Source organism: Montipora capricornis, chromosome 1 (genome assembly GCF_036669925.1).
Source record: "Montipora capricornis isolate CH-2021 chromosome 1, ASM3666992v2, whole genome shotgun sequence".
In the NCBI taxonomy this organism is placed as follows: Eukaryota; Metazoa; Cnidaria; class Anthozoa; order Scleractinia; family Acroporidae; genus Montipora; species Montipora capricornis.
Window position 1 is genome coordinate 16,927,088 of NC_090883.1, and position 16,285 is coordinate 16,943,372.

A 16,285-nucleotide genomic window follows, 5' to 3' on the forward strand; every position below is an offset into this window, starting at 1 on the left:
CAGTCCACAATCCTCGCACTGTAGTGTACTACACACCTACAGCCAAGGTATTATCGATAAAATGTCGTCCATTGAGTTTTGATCTACACAACGTCTTGACTCTTCTGATATATTCCGATGTTATCTTGCCTTTCATCTTGGTGATGCCAAGGTATTTGTAGCCTCCATCCTCTATTTCCCCGATATGCTGGTCGTCGGGTAGTTCTATTCCGATACTGCCAGCTTGTTTTCCTCATTTCCAGGACAGCGCACTTGTCTAGCCCAAGGAACATTGTCTTGTGAGAAGATCCTTACTACTTGAACAAGTGAGTCTAGCTGATCTTTGCTAGCTCCGTACAGATGAATAGTAGGTGGTTAATGGGCTTCATGTCCTTTGCCAGTTTGTATCCAGCTCTCATTTTTCGTAGTACTAGGGTCAAGGGTAAAATGATCACTATAAACAGTAGTGGTGACAAGAAGTCACGTTGAAAAATTCCTCTTTTAATGTCCACCTGCCCGAGAGCCATTCCTCCTGATGTCAATACTGTCTTCCAGTTCACCATGCTGTTGCGGATTATAGAGATTATATTATTGGCAGCCCCAACCATCTCCAGGCATTGCAGGATCCATGAATGCAGCACTATATCATATGCCTTCTTGTAGTCTATCCAAGTCATTGACAAGTCTGTCAACCTTCTCAGGCAGTTCTTCAGGTTTGCCTTGTCTACTCACAATTGATCGTTAGTTCCTCGGGATCACTTCCTGTACCCTTCTATTCATCTGTTAGCAGTCCATTCCTTTCCAAATGGTGGTATAACATCTCTCCCATAACTACTGTCAAGAGCTTCCACATCATGGGTAGGCAGGCAAGAGGGCGGTAGTTGCTGGCCTGGGCACCCTTCGCTGTGTCCTTTTGTATCAAAACTGTTCTACCCCTGACCATCCACTCTGGTACATTCCCTTATATATACAGTCTTACAAGCATTCTTGCAATCTAGAGAGCAATCCTGTCAGTTTCTTAAACTAGAACTCCTGAACAAGATCAGGACCGGCTGCCTTCCAGTTTGCCATCTTTCTCACTAGTATTCCATTTCTAATATCCTCCACATTGATGCTGATATCTTCTTGCACCTCTGTTGTACTAAACTCCACCTCGACATTCTCTAGCCAAGATGCTCTCTCATTGTGACCGACTTTCTCCGACCAGATCTTGCTCCAAAAGGAGCTTGCTTCTGTGGGATCAGGTAACACCGTTTCTCCTCGTTCCTTTCCATGTAGTGTTTTGTAGAACAGCTTGCGATTGGTTCTAAACCGGTGGTTCTGTTTGAACTGTTGACATCTCTCGTCGTATCTTTTGATCTTAACTCCACCTGCCTTGATCATCTGTTTCAACATGCCTGAGACGTACAAAATGCCCCTTTCCTCAAGATGATATTTTCTGTTCAATCTTTCCCTTTCCCTTTGGTTCAGTCTCATTTTTCCTCTTCGGACTTCCACAATCTTGCTATGGTCTTTTCGCCAAGTTTCGATATTCCCCTTAATCCTTCTCTTCCACTCTTCCAAAATGGCTCTTCATTTCTTCTCCCTTTCCTCCCTTTTATCATTCCCAGTCTTTCTTTAGTAACATATGCAGCTGCATACATTAAAGAATGTTGTGCGTCTGAATCCTTTTCACGGCTTCATTGATTTGTGCAACTTCTGCTTTCCGCTTCGTTCTTTCGCATGACTTCAGTGATGGTAATCCTATTCTCTGTTCTAGTTGTATAATTTCTAGAATCTAGTCTCAAAGGGCTTCCAGTTCTAGGCTGATCTCTTCTTGTTTTTCAGCAGTGAAAACTCTGGGTTCTTCTTCACGTTAGTGTTCTTCTAGGGTATCAGATGTTGTTGCATGGTCTGGTGTATCTGTGGTAAGAAGCTCCATAGTTTCAGTCTCCTGATGTTCATAGTCTGGTGTGTCTGTGGCATGGAGCTCCGTAGTTTCAATCTCCTGATGTTCATGTCTTACTCGTATGGCTATTTCCTCTTGCTTCACAGTCTCTAGCCACTTCCTGTTCTTAATCTGGCGTACTTGTTCTCTGCTCGGTGACTTCTGTTAGTTGATTGTTGATGTTACGGGCTTTCCACAGGTCTAACAATCTTTTTCTGTATCCTCGCCTCTCTGGCTCACTCCTGGTTCCCTCCTGGGAGCGTCCATATGCCCGTGGTAGGCGAAGGCACCAAACTGTTCTACAACAGTGCCCATATTATTTTTTCCATGACTTTTACAATTCCTGATCTCGGGAGTATCCCATGTTGGCTCGGAGGAGCATAGTTTAGTCTTTGTACGTGTTCTTGCAAACAATCAAGTCGTTAGTCGCGTCTGTGAACCATTCACAGTGGACGAATACAGAATGTTTTTGTCTGAAAACGTAATTTGAGACATTCGTATTCTTCCCTGGAATGTGATATAGCAAACAAATGACCCTGTAAAAGTATGTGCGCTGAGGAAACAACTTTTCTTTATTGATGGAGACCTACTACGCCATCGTAAAGAGTCATAGTAACAGCTCCGTGGATTATGGTTTCACGAGAGACTTTTTCTCGAAGCCTCGTATTCGCTGTGAGACAGGAACCCGGGAAACGAACATATTGACATTCCCGGACGTTTACAAATCACTCGCGTAATCGCGCGCAGTGGTCGTTCGTTATGTTTTTGCTGGCGTAGCACAAGCAGAAGTTGTTTGGTCGAAACGTCCTTGAAGTTTTATTAACATTGTTTGTAACCTTAACAAGAGTCAGTGTCAAGCACAAATTTTATATTCTGACCTGTATATTAGTAAGGACCGATAATTTCTGGAATAATTGGGCCTTGAGCTACTCCAGAACAATACGACTAGTTTCAGAATAGCCATTGTTTAAAAATGTTGCCACTAGCTCAGGATTCTCATAGCTTCTTGTCAGTTTATTTGTCACTAGTTCTGTCTCTCAAGTGAAGCTGTGATCTTCGCAGTTATGAACGCAATTTTTGCAATTGCGTAAAGAAGCCTGAAAATTCAGGACTTCAGCGGGGTTTCCGTGGCCTCGCGTTACCGGTGCGACGCTCTAACCAACTGAGCTATGAAGCCACTGATGTTGGGAGCTGGTCATTTGTGGGTTCTAATGTTCCCGTGAGGAATGAATCAACGATGAAGTGATATATGAAATGGATCATATGTGATCAGTCTGTTCAGTCTGTCTCTGTTATAGGACTGCATGCATGTGAACTTATTTAATCTAGTTTTGTACCTTGCTTTAAATTTGTAGTTTAGCCTAGAGTCTTCATTTCTATATAAAATAATTTCTGTCATTCTGACCACCTGCCGTATAAAACCCTGGCTTTGGCTTTATTGAGTTTGTACTATATGAGTGAGGAATAATAAAGTCAAAGTTTAAAGTTAAGTGCCATTGTTTTTGAAGTCATTGATAAAACTTCCGAAATCGATATGCACACAAAGAGTCCTGGTGATTATTTACACTTTGTTTAGAGTATTCTACTTATTAGTAATAATGCACGGCCTAATGGGCCCATTTGCATTCGTCGATATCTGAAAAAAGTAATGACAACTTCTAGATATTATAAAAAAACGCATTTTTCCGACGTTGTGTTATACCAGCGAGTTACCTCTAGCTCATCCATATTACCTTTCTCGCAGAATTTTCCAGTAAAACCGGCATTGCAGGTGCACGTATAGTTTCCTTGCTCGTTGACACACCTTCCTCCATTCTCACAAGGAGATGATTTGCATTCGTCGATATCTGAGAAAAAAAGGAAAGCTTTTCAGTATTAAAATAACGAATCAACTTAAGCGGGCCCTGTAACATACTAAGAGTACCTTTTGAGCTCAGCCACATTACCTTTCTCACACAGAAATCCAGTAAAACCAGCATTGCAGGTGCACATAAAGTTTCCTTGCGTGTTTAAACAAGTTGCCCCATTTTCACATGAGGATGATTTGCATTCGTCGATATCTAAAAAGGGTAATAACAACTTCTAGATATTAAAACACTTTGTATTATACCAGTCGTATACTTTCAGCTAAGGCATATTACCTTTATCACAGAGTTTTCCAGTAAAACCAACATTGCAGGCGCAAGTAAAGTTTCCTTGCTCGTTGAAACATGTTGCCCCATTTTCACACGGAGATGATTTACATTCGTCGATATCTGAAAAAGGTAAGGACAACTTTTGGACGTTAAGAAAACCTATTACTCCGACATTGGTTTACACCAGCCGGATTCTTTAATTAATTTCCGCCACATTAACTCTCTCGCAGAGTTTTCCAGTAAAACCAGCGCTGCAGATTCACGTATAGTTTCCTTGCTCGTTCAAACATGTTCCCTCATTTTCACAAGGATATGATTTGCATTCGTTAATATCTAAAAAACATAGCTAAAACCTGTCCGTATTAATCCATTATTGCGTTATGTAATAGCAGCAGAATACAATTAGCTCAACAACATTACCTTTCTGACAAAGCTTTCCAGTAAAACCAGCATTGCAGGTGCACGTAAAGTTTCCTTGCTCGTTAAAACATGTTCCCCCATTTTCACATGGAGATGATTTGCATTCGTCGATATCTGAAAAAGGAAATGACAACTTCTAGATATTAAAAAAAAAACATTTCTCCGACGTTGTGTTATATTAGTGTGGTAATTTAAACTCAGCCACATTACCTTTCTCGCAGAGTTTTCCAGTGAAACCAGCATTGCAGGTACACGCATAGTTTCCTTGCTCGTTGACACACCTTCCCCCATTCTTACAAGGAGATGATTTGCATTCGTCGATATCTGAAAAAAAAAACAACAAGAAAAGCTTTTCAGTATTAAAATAACGAAACACCTTAAGCAGGACCTGTAACATACTAGGAGTACCTTTTGAGCTAAGCCACATTACCTTTCTCACACAGAAATCCAGTAAAACCAGCATTGCAGGTGCACGTATAGTTTCCTTGCGTGTTTAAACATGTTGCCCCATTTTCACATGGGGATGATTTGCATTCGTCGATATCTGAAAAAAGAAATGACAACTTCTATTTAAAAGAACGCATTTCTCCGAGGTTGTGTTATAGTAGGGTGGCAATTTTAACTCAGCTACATTACCTTTCTCGCAGAGTTTTCCGGTGAAACCAGCATTGCAGGTACACGTATAGTTTCCTTGCTGGTTGACACACCTACCCCCATTTTTGCAAGGAGAAGATTTGCATTCATCAATATCTGGAAAAAACAACAAGAAGTTTTGCATATTTAAGAAACATATTAATCCAACATTGCGTGAAAGCAGCAGAATACAATGAGCTCAGCCATATTACCTTTCTCACAGAGTTTTCCAGTAAAACCAGCATTGCAGGTGCACGCATAGTTTCCTTGCTCGTTGACACACCTTCCCCCATTCTTACAAGGAGATGATTTGCATTCGTCGATATCTGAAAAAAAAAAACAACAAGAAAAGCTTTTCAGTACTAAAATAGCGAAACACCTTAAGCAGGACCTGTAACATACTAAGAGTACCTTTTGAGCTCAGCCACATTACCTTTCTCACACAGAAATCCAGTAAAACCAGCATTGCAGGTGCACCTAAAGTTTCCTTGCGTGTTTAAACATGTTGCCCCATTTTCACATGGGGATGATTTGCATTCGTCGATATCTAAAAAGGGTAATAACAACTTCTAGATATTAAAACACTTTGTATTATACTAGTCGGATACTTTCAGCTAAGCCATATTACCTTTTTCACAGAGTTTTCCAGTAAAACCAGCACTGCAGGCGCAAGTAAAGTTTCCTTGCTCGTTGAAACATGTTGCCCCATTTTCACATGGAGATGATTTACATTCGTCGATATCTGAAAAAGGTAAGGACAACTTTTGGACGTTAAGAAAACCTTTTACTCCGACATTGTTTTACACCAGCCGGATTCTTTAATTAATTTCCGCCACATTAACTCTCTCGCAGAGTTTTCCAGTAAACCCAGCGCTGCAGATTCACGTATAGTTTCCTTCCTCGTTCAAACATGTTCCTTCATTTTCACAAGGATATGATTTGCATTCGTTAATATCTAAAAAAAATAGCGAAAACCTGTCCATATTAATCCATTATTGCGTTATGTAATAGCAGCAGAATACAATTAGCTCGACAACATTACCTTTCTGACAAAGCTTTCCAGTAAAACCAGCATTGCAGGTGCACGTAAAGTTTCCTTGCTCGTTAAAACATGTTCCCCCATTTTCACATGGAGATGATTTGCATTCGTCGATATCTGAAAAAGGAAATGACAACTTCTAGATATTAAACAAAAAAACATTTCTCCGACGTTGTGTTATATTAGTGTGGTAATTTGAACTCAGCCACATTACCTTTCTCGCAGAGTTTTCCAGTGAAACCAGCATTGCAGGTACACGCATAGTTTCCTTGCTCGTTGACACACCTTCCCCCATTCTTACATGGAGATGATTTGCATTCGTCGATATCTGAAAAAAAAAACAACAAGAAAAGCTTTTCAGTATTAAAATAGCGAAACACCTTAAGCAGGACCTGCAAAATACTGGGAGTACCTTTTGAGCTCAGCCACATTACCTTTCTCACACAGAAATCCAGTAAAACCAGCATTGCAGGTGCACGTATAGTTTCCTTGCGTGTTTAAACATGTTGCCCCATTTTCACATGGGGATGATTTGCATTCGTCGATATCTGAAAAAAGAAATGACAACTTCTATTTAAAAGAATGCATTTCTCCGACGTTGTGTTATAGTAGGGTGGTAATTTTAACTCAGCCACATTACCTTTCTCGCAGACTTTTCCAGTGAAACCAGCATTGCAGGTGCACGTATAATTTCCTTGCTGGTTGACACACCTACCCCCATTTTTGCAAGGAGAAGATTTGCATTCATCAATATCTGGAAAAAACAACAAGAAGTTTTGCATATTTAAGAAACACATTAATCCAACATTGCGTGAAAGCAGCAGAATACAATGAGCTCAGCCACATTACCTTTCTCACAGAGTTTTCCAGTAAAACCAGTATTGCAGGTGCACGCATACTTCCCTTGCTCGTTGACACACCTTCCCCCATTCTTACAAGGAGATGATTTGCATTCGTCGATATCTGAAAAAAAAAACAACAAGAAAAGCTTTTCAGTATTAAAATAACGAAACACCTTAAGCAGGACCTGTAAAATACTAGGAGTACCTTTTGACCTCAGCCACATTACCTTTCTCACACAGAAATCCAGTAAAACCAGCATTGCAGGTGCACGTATAGTTTCCTTGCGTGTTTAAACACGTTGCCCCATTTTCACATGGGGATGATTTGCAATCGTCGCTATCTGAAAAAAGAAATGACAACTTCTATTTAAAAAAACGCATTTTTCCGACGTTGTGTTATAGTAGGGTGGTAATTTTAACTCAGCCACATTACCTTTCTCGCAGAGTTTTCCAGTGAAACCAGCATTGCAGGTGCACGTATAATTTCCTTGCTGGTTGACACACCTACCCCCATTTTTGCAAGGAGAAGATTTGCATTCATCAATATCTGGAAAAAACAACAAGAAGTTTTGCATATTTAAGAAACACATTAATCCAACATTGCGTTAAAGCAGCAGAATACAGTGAGCTCAGCCACATTACCTTTCTCACAGAGTTTTCCATTAAAACCAGCATTGCAGGTACAAGTAAAGTTTCCTTGCTTGTTGAAACATGTTGCCCCATTTTCACATGGAGATGATTTACATTCGTCGATATCTGGAAGACGCAACCATAGCTTCTTAATATTAAAGTAACGGATCAACTGGAGGGGAGCTTCGAATCTAAGAAAGGTGCATTTTGTAGTTTCGTCAAATAACCTTTCTCACAGAGAGAAAAGATAACGACAACTTTTCCGTATTGGAGAAACACATTAAGGACAAATTTGGACGTTAAGAAAACCCATTACTCCGACATTGTTTTACACCAGCGGGTTTCTTTACTTTTTCTTTAATGCAACATTGCGTTTAAGCAGCAAAATACAATTAGCTCTGCCACATTACCTTTCTCACAGAGTTTTCCAGTAAAACCAGCATTGCAGCTGCACGTATAGTTTCCTTGCTCGTTGACACACCTTCCTCCATTTTTACAAGGAGATGATTGGCATTCGTCGATATCTGGAAGACGCAACCATAGCTTCTTAATATTAAAGTAACGGATCAACTGGAGGGGAGCTTCGAATCTAAGAAAGGTGCATTTTGTAGTTTCGTCAAATAACCTTTCTCACAGAGAGAAAAGATAACGACAACTTTTCCGTATTGGAGAAACACATTATCCAACATTGCGTTTTTGCAGCAAAATTCAATGAGCTCAGGCACATTACCTTTCTCGCAGAGTTTTCCAGTGAAACCAGCATTGCAGATGCACGTATAGTTTCCTTGCTCGTTCACACATCTTCCCCAGTTTTTACAAGGAGATGATTTGCATTCGTCGATATCTAGAAATAATAAAAAAACGCAGCAACTCTAGCGTACCTGATTTCGCTAATGAGGGTGTGAGGTGGACAGGAAAATACTGTCGAACGCGTGGAGAAATATACCTCACACCATTATATACAAAAAAATATACGGCTTTTGGTAAACGAACTTCTCATCTTACTAACCGTCTTGCGGAGTTGTTTAGAAGAACGAAACTGTTTTTAATTGATGACTGAGTAATAAAATCTTTCGCGCTCATTAGACAACCCGTGCAATACGAAACTGAATTCTTGTAAATTCCTTTGATGTTATAGGCAACTTATATTACCGATTGAATCCTAGCACTGCCAAATATGCCCAAATGTTCTTTAAGTATTTTATTTAAGCTAGCTATCTTTATCCAACTTTATTATGGTCTTATTCATCTATTTTTTAACCGTGGCATAATTTCTTGGTGAGGCACTTACCAAACTATTTGCCATCCTCTTACATAAATTAAATGGGTTGTTCTCCTAATTACGATCTCACATTTCTGAATTTGATGACTAATCGAGTCCGTTCTTTAAGTTCCTCACGGTCCTAAGAGACTACTTGACCTTGTCACATTTAATAAATAGAGGTTACTTCCATGCTGTAATGTGCACTGAGGTTTTTTCTTGGTAGTATTTGATAGATAAATTTATTTCGCACAAATGGAGTGGGGCGATGAAAGCAATAAACAATGCTTTAAAATTGCCCAACCAAAAATATTTATTTAACAAAATTTACAACACTAACTGTGAAGATTGTTTTTAGTTCGTCGCTTGTCAAAGCTACCGGGGCTTTGGGGTGATTTCCGTATTCAGTGCGGACGGAGATGATAAATTGGTGATGTATTCAGTATTCAACCAGCTCAACCGCTGGAATAACTTTCATTTTCCTGTCTTCGACCTTAGTTCTAAAAAGTCGTTCAAGCAATCGTACATCTCGTTCAGTTTTTTGAGCGGCATTTCTGTTTTCTTGTTCTAAAATAAAGTCCTCAACTGAGCAAACAGAAGCAAACCTTCCCTCGGCCATTTTTCAAAGCATTCGGTTTTTGTGCAACGGCTGTCAATTAGTGAAATTTCGTCGTTCGCGTTGCTGATTGGACGAACGATATTTCTTCACAGTGAAATGTTGTCGTTCGTGTTTCTGATTGGCTACATTTAGAATCAGTACGGATTTTATTCACTATGATTTTCGTGGATAAATCTCAGTTCCTATGAAATAAACAGCTATTACTCAATTTCTTTAATTAATTCAGTTTTTCTTAACTTCAAGTAGCCAATCAATCCTGGCCAAAAATAATGGAACAGTTTCCTACATTTATCTCAAACTCTTTCTCTCCCCCATCCCCCTCCCCTCCCCCTCGCAATGTTGTTGCGCTGCGGTGTTTGTGTACAGTCCGAAGGATCCCAGTTGATATCAACATTGCGAGAGGGAGGAGAAATTTCTGCAAACGACACTGACAGCTTGAAGAAGGTTATGGAGACTACTTATAGATGTGTAGAATAAAAATGTATACTGTCTGAGCCATTTTTGATCCGTCCCACAACGTTTTGGCCAGGATTGAATGATACATCACTGTAACATATGGTTGTCATTGAAAAAGTAAATTAGCTATCTAGAGCAACAGCGATCTATGGAAACTGTTTCAAATCGATTTCAGGGACCCAAGATTTGAAATTGTATCAATGAATCCGCCTTGGGCTATTTGAAAAGGAATTTATGAAAGTGTTAGAGGAGTAAAATAAATGCTTCACGCTGAATCTTTTTTGAGAAATGTCACTGGTTGTACTACCATATTGTAACAGCTGTGATAAAGTCGCGGAATACAGAAGAGTCGAAAGTCTTAGAGTTAATCCCCGTTTCCCCGAGGGGTTTCTTCTACCAAAAGCATGGCTAATAATACTATTTCTATATTATCTCTTTTCTCTTCTGCTCCATGCATAATATAACTGTTTTCATTTCGTGTTGATGTGTCTTACTCCAAATTTATCATGCACGCCTCCGATCAGCAATTATTTACTGTGTACTGTTTTCATTTCTTTGCATGATCTGATCCGCTTAACTTCCAGGTCAGGAGTCCATGACTAAGAAGAAACAACAGCCCTATATTCCGGTCACGGCGTTTTCACAGACAAATTTATTTTTTTATTGAATTCCCCTGGAGCTAGACGCTTTGTGAGCGTAAAGTGGGTTGCCTATGGTACATGGGACATAAAAACGGAGGGCACTGAGTTGGCTGGTATTGAAGGCGCGGAAACTGGATCTTCCCAGGAGTAGTGCTGGCTGGGCCAATCCTAGGAATCCAATTGGCCGAAGCGGAAAGTACCATAATACTCTTTGTTTGTCCACCCAAATTTTTCTTAAGCATTGTTTCCTGTTTCTCTTGGGACTTACAATAAAAACAAAAAAACAAAAAAAAAAAAACAAAAACAATGCTTATTCAAAATTTGGGTGGACAAACAAACAGTATTATGGTATTTTCCACTTCACCCAATAGGAACTCCTGCTAGCTCTTGCAATGGAAAAAGCAGGCCAGGGGATCGAGCTCGAATAGGCATATTTCCCATCATTCTCAGAGCTGCTCAGTCCGGAGACCAAACCCTATTTCATTTTGTTTCCTTTCCTCAGAAACAAAAAGTATCTATTTCGACTTCAGGGTAAACTATTTTCACAGTGTAGTGTAGTGGCCAAATCTGGAACAAAATCCCCGAGTTGTTAAAATCAAAACCAAAGCAAATTATTCAAAAAACACGTTCAGACTAAATTGTTGCAGTTTTTTATAATCTTGCTGATAAATTATTCCTTATATCTTTCAAGCAGATATGTATGTGTTTTTCCTGTATTTAATATTTATTATTTATTATTTTATGTTATATATATCTTAACTATGCATCGCCTAGATTACCTATGCTATTTGCGGTGTGCAGTTATATTATATTTATCTTTATATGTATATATGTTAATAAACTTGGAAGTTTCAGTGAAACTTGGAACTTGGAAAGGCACTATATAGCATATGGATGTGTTTGTGGGCGACGAGGTAATGTCAATAGGGAGCTTAAGCAATGACAACGGTGAAGGCAACAAGAACGTGATAAATTTGCTTATTTAGTGGGCAAAAACAATAGCTTTGCACGCCCTGCACGTGCGTTTTTCACTTTTTTGCCGTTTTCAGCAAAACAACAACGTGAGATAGCCAAACTTGAGGTTTTATTAAGGACGTTAGCACTTAAGGATAAATTTTCGTTTTCTTCCCTGTATTAAGTGTCGTTCCGACCAGCGTCATTTTTGAGGAACTACCACTCCCTTGTCATATTAAAAAGGTTGAAATAGCAGCGATTAAAACTACGCGAATTTATATTTCAGATGACTTTCTCGTTGCCGTCGTCGCTCTCGTTGTCGTTGCTTAAGCTCCCTGTTCGTAAGCCAAGTCATCCCACGGTGTCATAGCACAAAGGCTGATATTTCAACACGCACAGTTTATTTGAGAACTTCCTGGAACTTGTTTGTTTTTTGTATTTATTTGTTTGAGCAGGTTGAAGTTTTGGCAGCTATTCAGCTGATGTGGACCTGCTATACCCACCCACCCTATAACACCGGGTACTTCAACCCCTACTCTTCTCGAATAGTGTGTGGGTTCTTAACGTCCCACAGGGAACTAATGAAAATGGAAGTTATTTGTGAAACGGGAGTTGAACTCACGACTTCCCGCATATCAGCTCGGTGCTCAACCAACTGAGCCACCGGTGCGCGGTTCGAATTCTTAGATTTGAAATAGGAAATAGAAGTTTATGAATGTGTATTCCTTAAGCAGTGTGGCTGAGTTTTCTTGTGTATTGTTCCGTCTTCTCATTCGTTCCTTATGTATGTAGTTTGAACTACAATCTTGGTCAAAATTAGTTGAGACATTCCTCAAGTTTAGTCCGTTAGACAATATCCACAATAAAATCCCTAAAAGACCCCCTCCCCCTTCCCACCCAAAGCAAAGTTGTTTATGAGAAGGGCAAATAACCGGGGTATCAAACAACATTCTTTCGAGAGGGGGGGGAAAGGGGGGTTCGTAAATGGCAGATTTATGTCATTGAAAAAAATGTGCTTTCATATGGAGGGATAGGAAGTGTATCCAGGATTGTAGCTTAAACATACAATGAACAGAAAACTACCAAAAAAACATTCTAAACTGTAATCTAAGACTAATTACGCAATAAAGGAAAATCGAATAAAGAACAAATAAGAGGAACTTTGACCAAACGATGAAATCAAAATATTATTCTACACAAAAATGGAACTTCTGTTTAATCTCCGAAATGTCAATGATTAATTAAATTAATTAAATCTTGCCTTCCAGGTGATAAATTGAGTGAGTCATGCTGTGAGGACTAGATATAAATAAGTTACTATTAAAGGAAAACAACTAATTATTTGAGTACACTATGCAAGAAACGTGAGATCTAAGTAACTACAAAATAACAAATTTATGTCACGAAAGCGTGTGAAAAACATATAGCAGTGATAACCGAAGTAACAATCCCAAATGTGCGAAACTATCGAGGGCAGTTTCCACTGAACAACTGTTGTTTCTCTTCTTCTGAGAAAAACGTACATTCGCATACCACGTGCTAAATCTCTTACTCTTCTTTCAATCTAATCGAATTTTGACCCGAAAGCCTTGCTTCCGAGGAGCTTTTGAAACGGACACTGCTGAAACGGGGTTTTATCTTCGAGATGCAAAAGCAAATTCATGAACACGTTACCTTGAAGTATGACAAGATATAAAAGTGACAAACGCAAAAGCGATGGAAATGGATCACAAATAAAACATTTTCGCTACCTGAATGATTTTGGGCCAGACTGAAGCGACAGACTGTTAAAAAAATCCAAAGTTATCGCTTTCCATGCTAATTCTTAGTTTAAACATAGTGAATAGTAATTCGAAACATGACAAATGAGTAAGCCTAATCAAAATATAATATTATTTCTCCCGCCCTTGCTATTCCGGAAACGAAATAGAAATATATAGCTTCTTGTTGAAAAAGCTTCTTGTTTGTGAATAATTGTTGCAAACATTAAATTTTATCAAGAACGCAAAAACTCACGTTGCGCAGTAGAAAGAAATATTGTTGGCTTCCCAAATATACTTCATGTTACACTAGAATGACTAAACAAATATTTTCTGACGTGCGAAACTATGGCAACCTATTAATCATTTGCAAGAAAGAACACTTAAAATCTTAATGAAAACAACTCACTCGCATTTAAAAAATTAACCCTCGTATGCAAATTAGTCCGAATTATTTCGAACACCATCAATCCACAAAGATCGAAAAATCTCACAAAAACCTTTAACAGCCAAAACTTTTATTGAAACAAACAACATATTTGCTATTGGAAGGAAAGAAAAAATTTCCCATTTTATTGCGCGCGTACAAAGTAGCCGTGACACTCCGTGAAACGGATATGTCGCAACCATTTCCTTGAATAATGAAGCAAAAAAGGAAAAGCAAGCTTTGTTTCAAATAATTCTTAACTAACAACTATTACCAGTGGTCAAATTTTCAATTGTTTTTTTTTTTCCTGAAGTGCAGAGTTGAGTACAAATAAACAACAGATCACAGATCGACTCAAGGTGTTCGATTCCTTAATTAAGACTATGAGTTTGCTAAAACCATGATATCCATTCATGAAAGTTACCAAAGTATTTTCCATTTGGTTTCAGTGATGCGCAGTTAGTAAAATGTTAGAATTACAGCTTACAGATTATTATCCAACGGCGAAAGATACAGTTGTTGTCGAAGTCCATTACTCGTCGCTCTCAAGATTCCAGAAATGTATTTTTCACCGCCTCTCTTGTTTATCCAATTGACGTTCCATTCTTGAGCTCCATAAGGGTATATTTTGTTTAAAGATCAACCAAAACGCCATTCACGTTACAATGACTTCGACGCCATTGCAGGTTAACTAAATATTCTGCCGTGTCCACCAGATAAATCTACGCATTTCTACTTACCCCTCAAAACCTACCAAAGATACGTGCAGGAGACTCTACGAACAAAGACAACTCTTAGCAGGGGAGTACACCTGACAGGTTTCCATTTTTCGATAAGGAAAAAGACGGAGAAATTCTATTCACATTCTGACTTGACCAGTGATAAGACTCCCGCTGGAACCAGATTACCAATCACAAGAAATGAACTTGACATCATAGCGTCACCGAAATGGAACTACCTTACTTTATTCTTTTTATTTTTTTTAAGGAAAAGGAAGTTTAAAAATAGATCGGTCTGTAGAAAATGCCGTGACATAGACTTAGAATAAGAGTTGTTCGTTCCTAGTCTTGGGCTCCAGTCCAGGTTAATTAATTCAGGGCATCAGTACCCTTGCACCGAACTTGTTGATAAAAAGTCTGTTCATTCACACTTGTATCGAAGGTACGATAAAGTATTATTGTTGTTGTAAAGCTCTATAAGCTAGGGCTTGTTTGATTAATAAAAACGTTTGCTGTGGAGGTTAACAAATATTACTGAGATCCCAGGAGATAGGAGTTATCAGAGTCGGCATGAAAACATGAAGTAGCCACAATTTTACAGCATATTGGTGCATCAAAAATGGTGATCCCAAATTACTATCATACTAAGATGAGGTTCAAACAATTTACTGAAAAGTGATAAACATGAACAAGGATCGAACTGAAGAGTAGCCTCCCTTTAACAAGGGTAGCAGAATATTTGGAAAATCTAAAGATTATTTGTGATCACAGAAAGATAAAGCGCTGTGCAACCAACGAGGATGGGGTAAATGTTTTCTTTCGTTTTCATATAAGTGGTGCTAGTATCGGTTTTACCTCGAAAAACTTTCATTGCTTTTAAAATGGTTCCGCATTCAGTTAATTCTTTGAGACTGCTTTGAATTCAATCACGCAAAACCGAACCTACCTTCTTCACAAAGCTTTCCTGTAAAACCAACAAAGGTACAAACAAAGGTGCAGGTACACGTGAAATTTCCCGCGTCGTTCTCACATATTCCTCCATTATTACAAGGAGCTGACTTGCATTCGTCAACGTCTAACAAAGAAATACTAAAGAAACGCATCGGTCTAACACTATTTAGTACCAGTAGAATATTTTGTGATCAGGTAAAATTATCTCTCATGTAGAGTTTTCCAGTGAGTCAAGGACCAGCATTCCAGGTGCACATTTTAGCTCCTCGCTCATTCATCCATTTTTCTCCCTTTTCGGAAGTACCTAATTTCTACTCGTCAATATTTTAGCAGTACCTTATACGAGGAGCGCACTTTGTGATCAGTCGCATTACCTTTATCGCAAAGTTTTCCAGCAAAGCCAGCATTGCAGGTACAGGTGTAATTTCCCTGTTCGTTTGCACAAGTTCCTCCATTTTTACAAGGAGCTGATTTGCATTCGTCGATATCTGAAAAAAAAGGAAACTAAGGCTTGTTAATATTACACTGAAGCGTTACTTTAGGAGGGCCTTCATATGAGTATTGCATTTCTTTGTTCGGTTACATTACCGTTCTCACAAAGCTTTCCGGTAAAACCAGCATCACAGGTGCATGTGTAACTTCCTTGCTTGTTCACACACATTCCTCTATTTTTACAAGGATCTGATTTGCATTCGTCGATGTCTGGAGAAAGGAACGAAAAGTTCCTTATATTAAAACTAAAAACTATTTTAGGATTACCTTTATACGGGAAGTGTATTTTGTGCTATGTTACAATACCCTTTTCACAGAGTTTTCCAGTAAAGACAGCATTGCAGGCGCATGTGAAGGTCCCTTGTTCGTTTGCACAAGTTCCTCCATTTTTACAAGGATC

At 38.9% G+C, this 16,285-nt stretch overlaps 1 protein-coding gene across 1 annotated transcript in view; it reads right to left on the reverse strand.

Annotated features, from left to right (window-relative positions):
• Window positions 1-16,285, reverse strand: part of LOC138059641 (uncharacterized) — a 106,078-nt gene that overhangs the window by 84,049 nt on the left and 5,744 nt on the right. Inside the window, exons 7-29 of the mRNA XM_068905259.1 lie at window positions 16,192-16,285; window positions 15,982-16,095; window positions 15,768-15,881; window positions 8,336-8,449; window positions 8,016-8,129; window positions 7,618-7,731; window positions 7,409-7,522; window positions 7,203-7,316; window positions 6,983-7,096; window positions 6,774-6,887; window positions 6,568-6,681; window positions 6,348-6,461; window positions 6,137-6,250; window positions 5,723-5,836; window positions 5,528-5,641; window positions 5,307-5,420; window positions 5,098-5,211; window positions 4,892-5,005; window positions 4,672-4,785; window positions 4,462-4,575; window positions 4,048-4,161; window positions 3,853-3,966; window positions 3,640-3,753 (exon numbers count right to left, since the gene is read on the reverse strand). The exon at window positions 16,192-16,285 is cut by the window's right edge and continues 20 nt beyond it. Of these exons, the coding sequence (XP_068761360.1) occupies window positions 3,640-3,753; window positions 3,853-3,966; window positions 4,048-4,161; window positions 4,462-4,575; window positions 4,672-4,785; window positions 4,892-5,005; window positions 5,098-5,211; window positions 5,307-5,420; window positions 5,528-5,641; window positions 5,723-5,836; window positions 6,137-6,250; window positions 6,348-6,461; window positions 6,568-6,681; window positions 6,774-6,887; window positions 6,983-7,096; window positions 7,203-7,316; window positions 7,409-7,522; window positions 7,618-7,731; window positions 8,016-8,129; window positions 8,336-8,449; window positions 15,768-15,881; window positions 15,982-16,095; window positions 16,192-16,285 (2,602 nt within the window). The remainder of the gene's footprint in view (window positions 1-3,639; window positions 3,754-3,852; window positions 3,967-4,047; window positions 4,162-4,461; window positions 4,576-4,671; window positions 4,786-4,891; window positions 5,006-5,097; window positions 5,212-5,306; window positions 5,421-5,527; window positions 5,642-5,722; window positions 5,837-6,136; window positions 6,251-6,347; window positions 6,462-6,567; window positions 6,682-6,773; window positions 6,888-6,982; window positions 7,097-7,202; window positions 7,317-7,408; window positions 7,523-7,617; window positions 7,732-8,015; window positions 8,130-8,335; window positions 8,450-15,767; window positions 15,882-15,981; window positions 16,096-16,191) is intronic.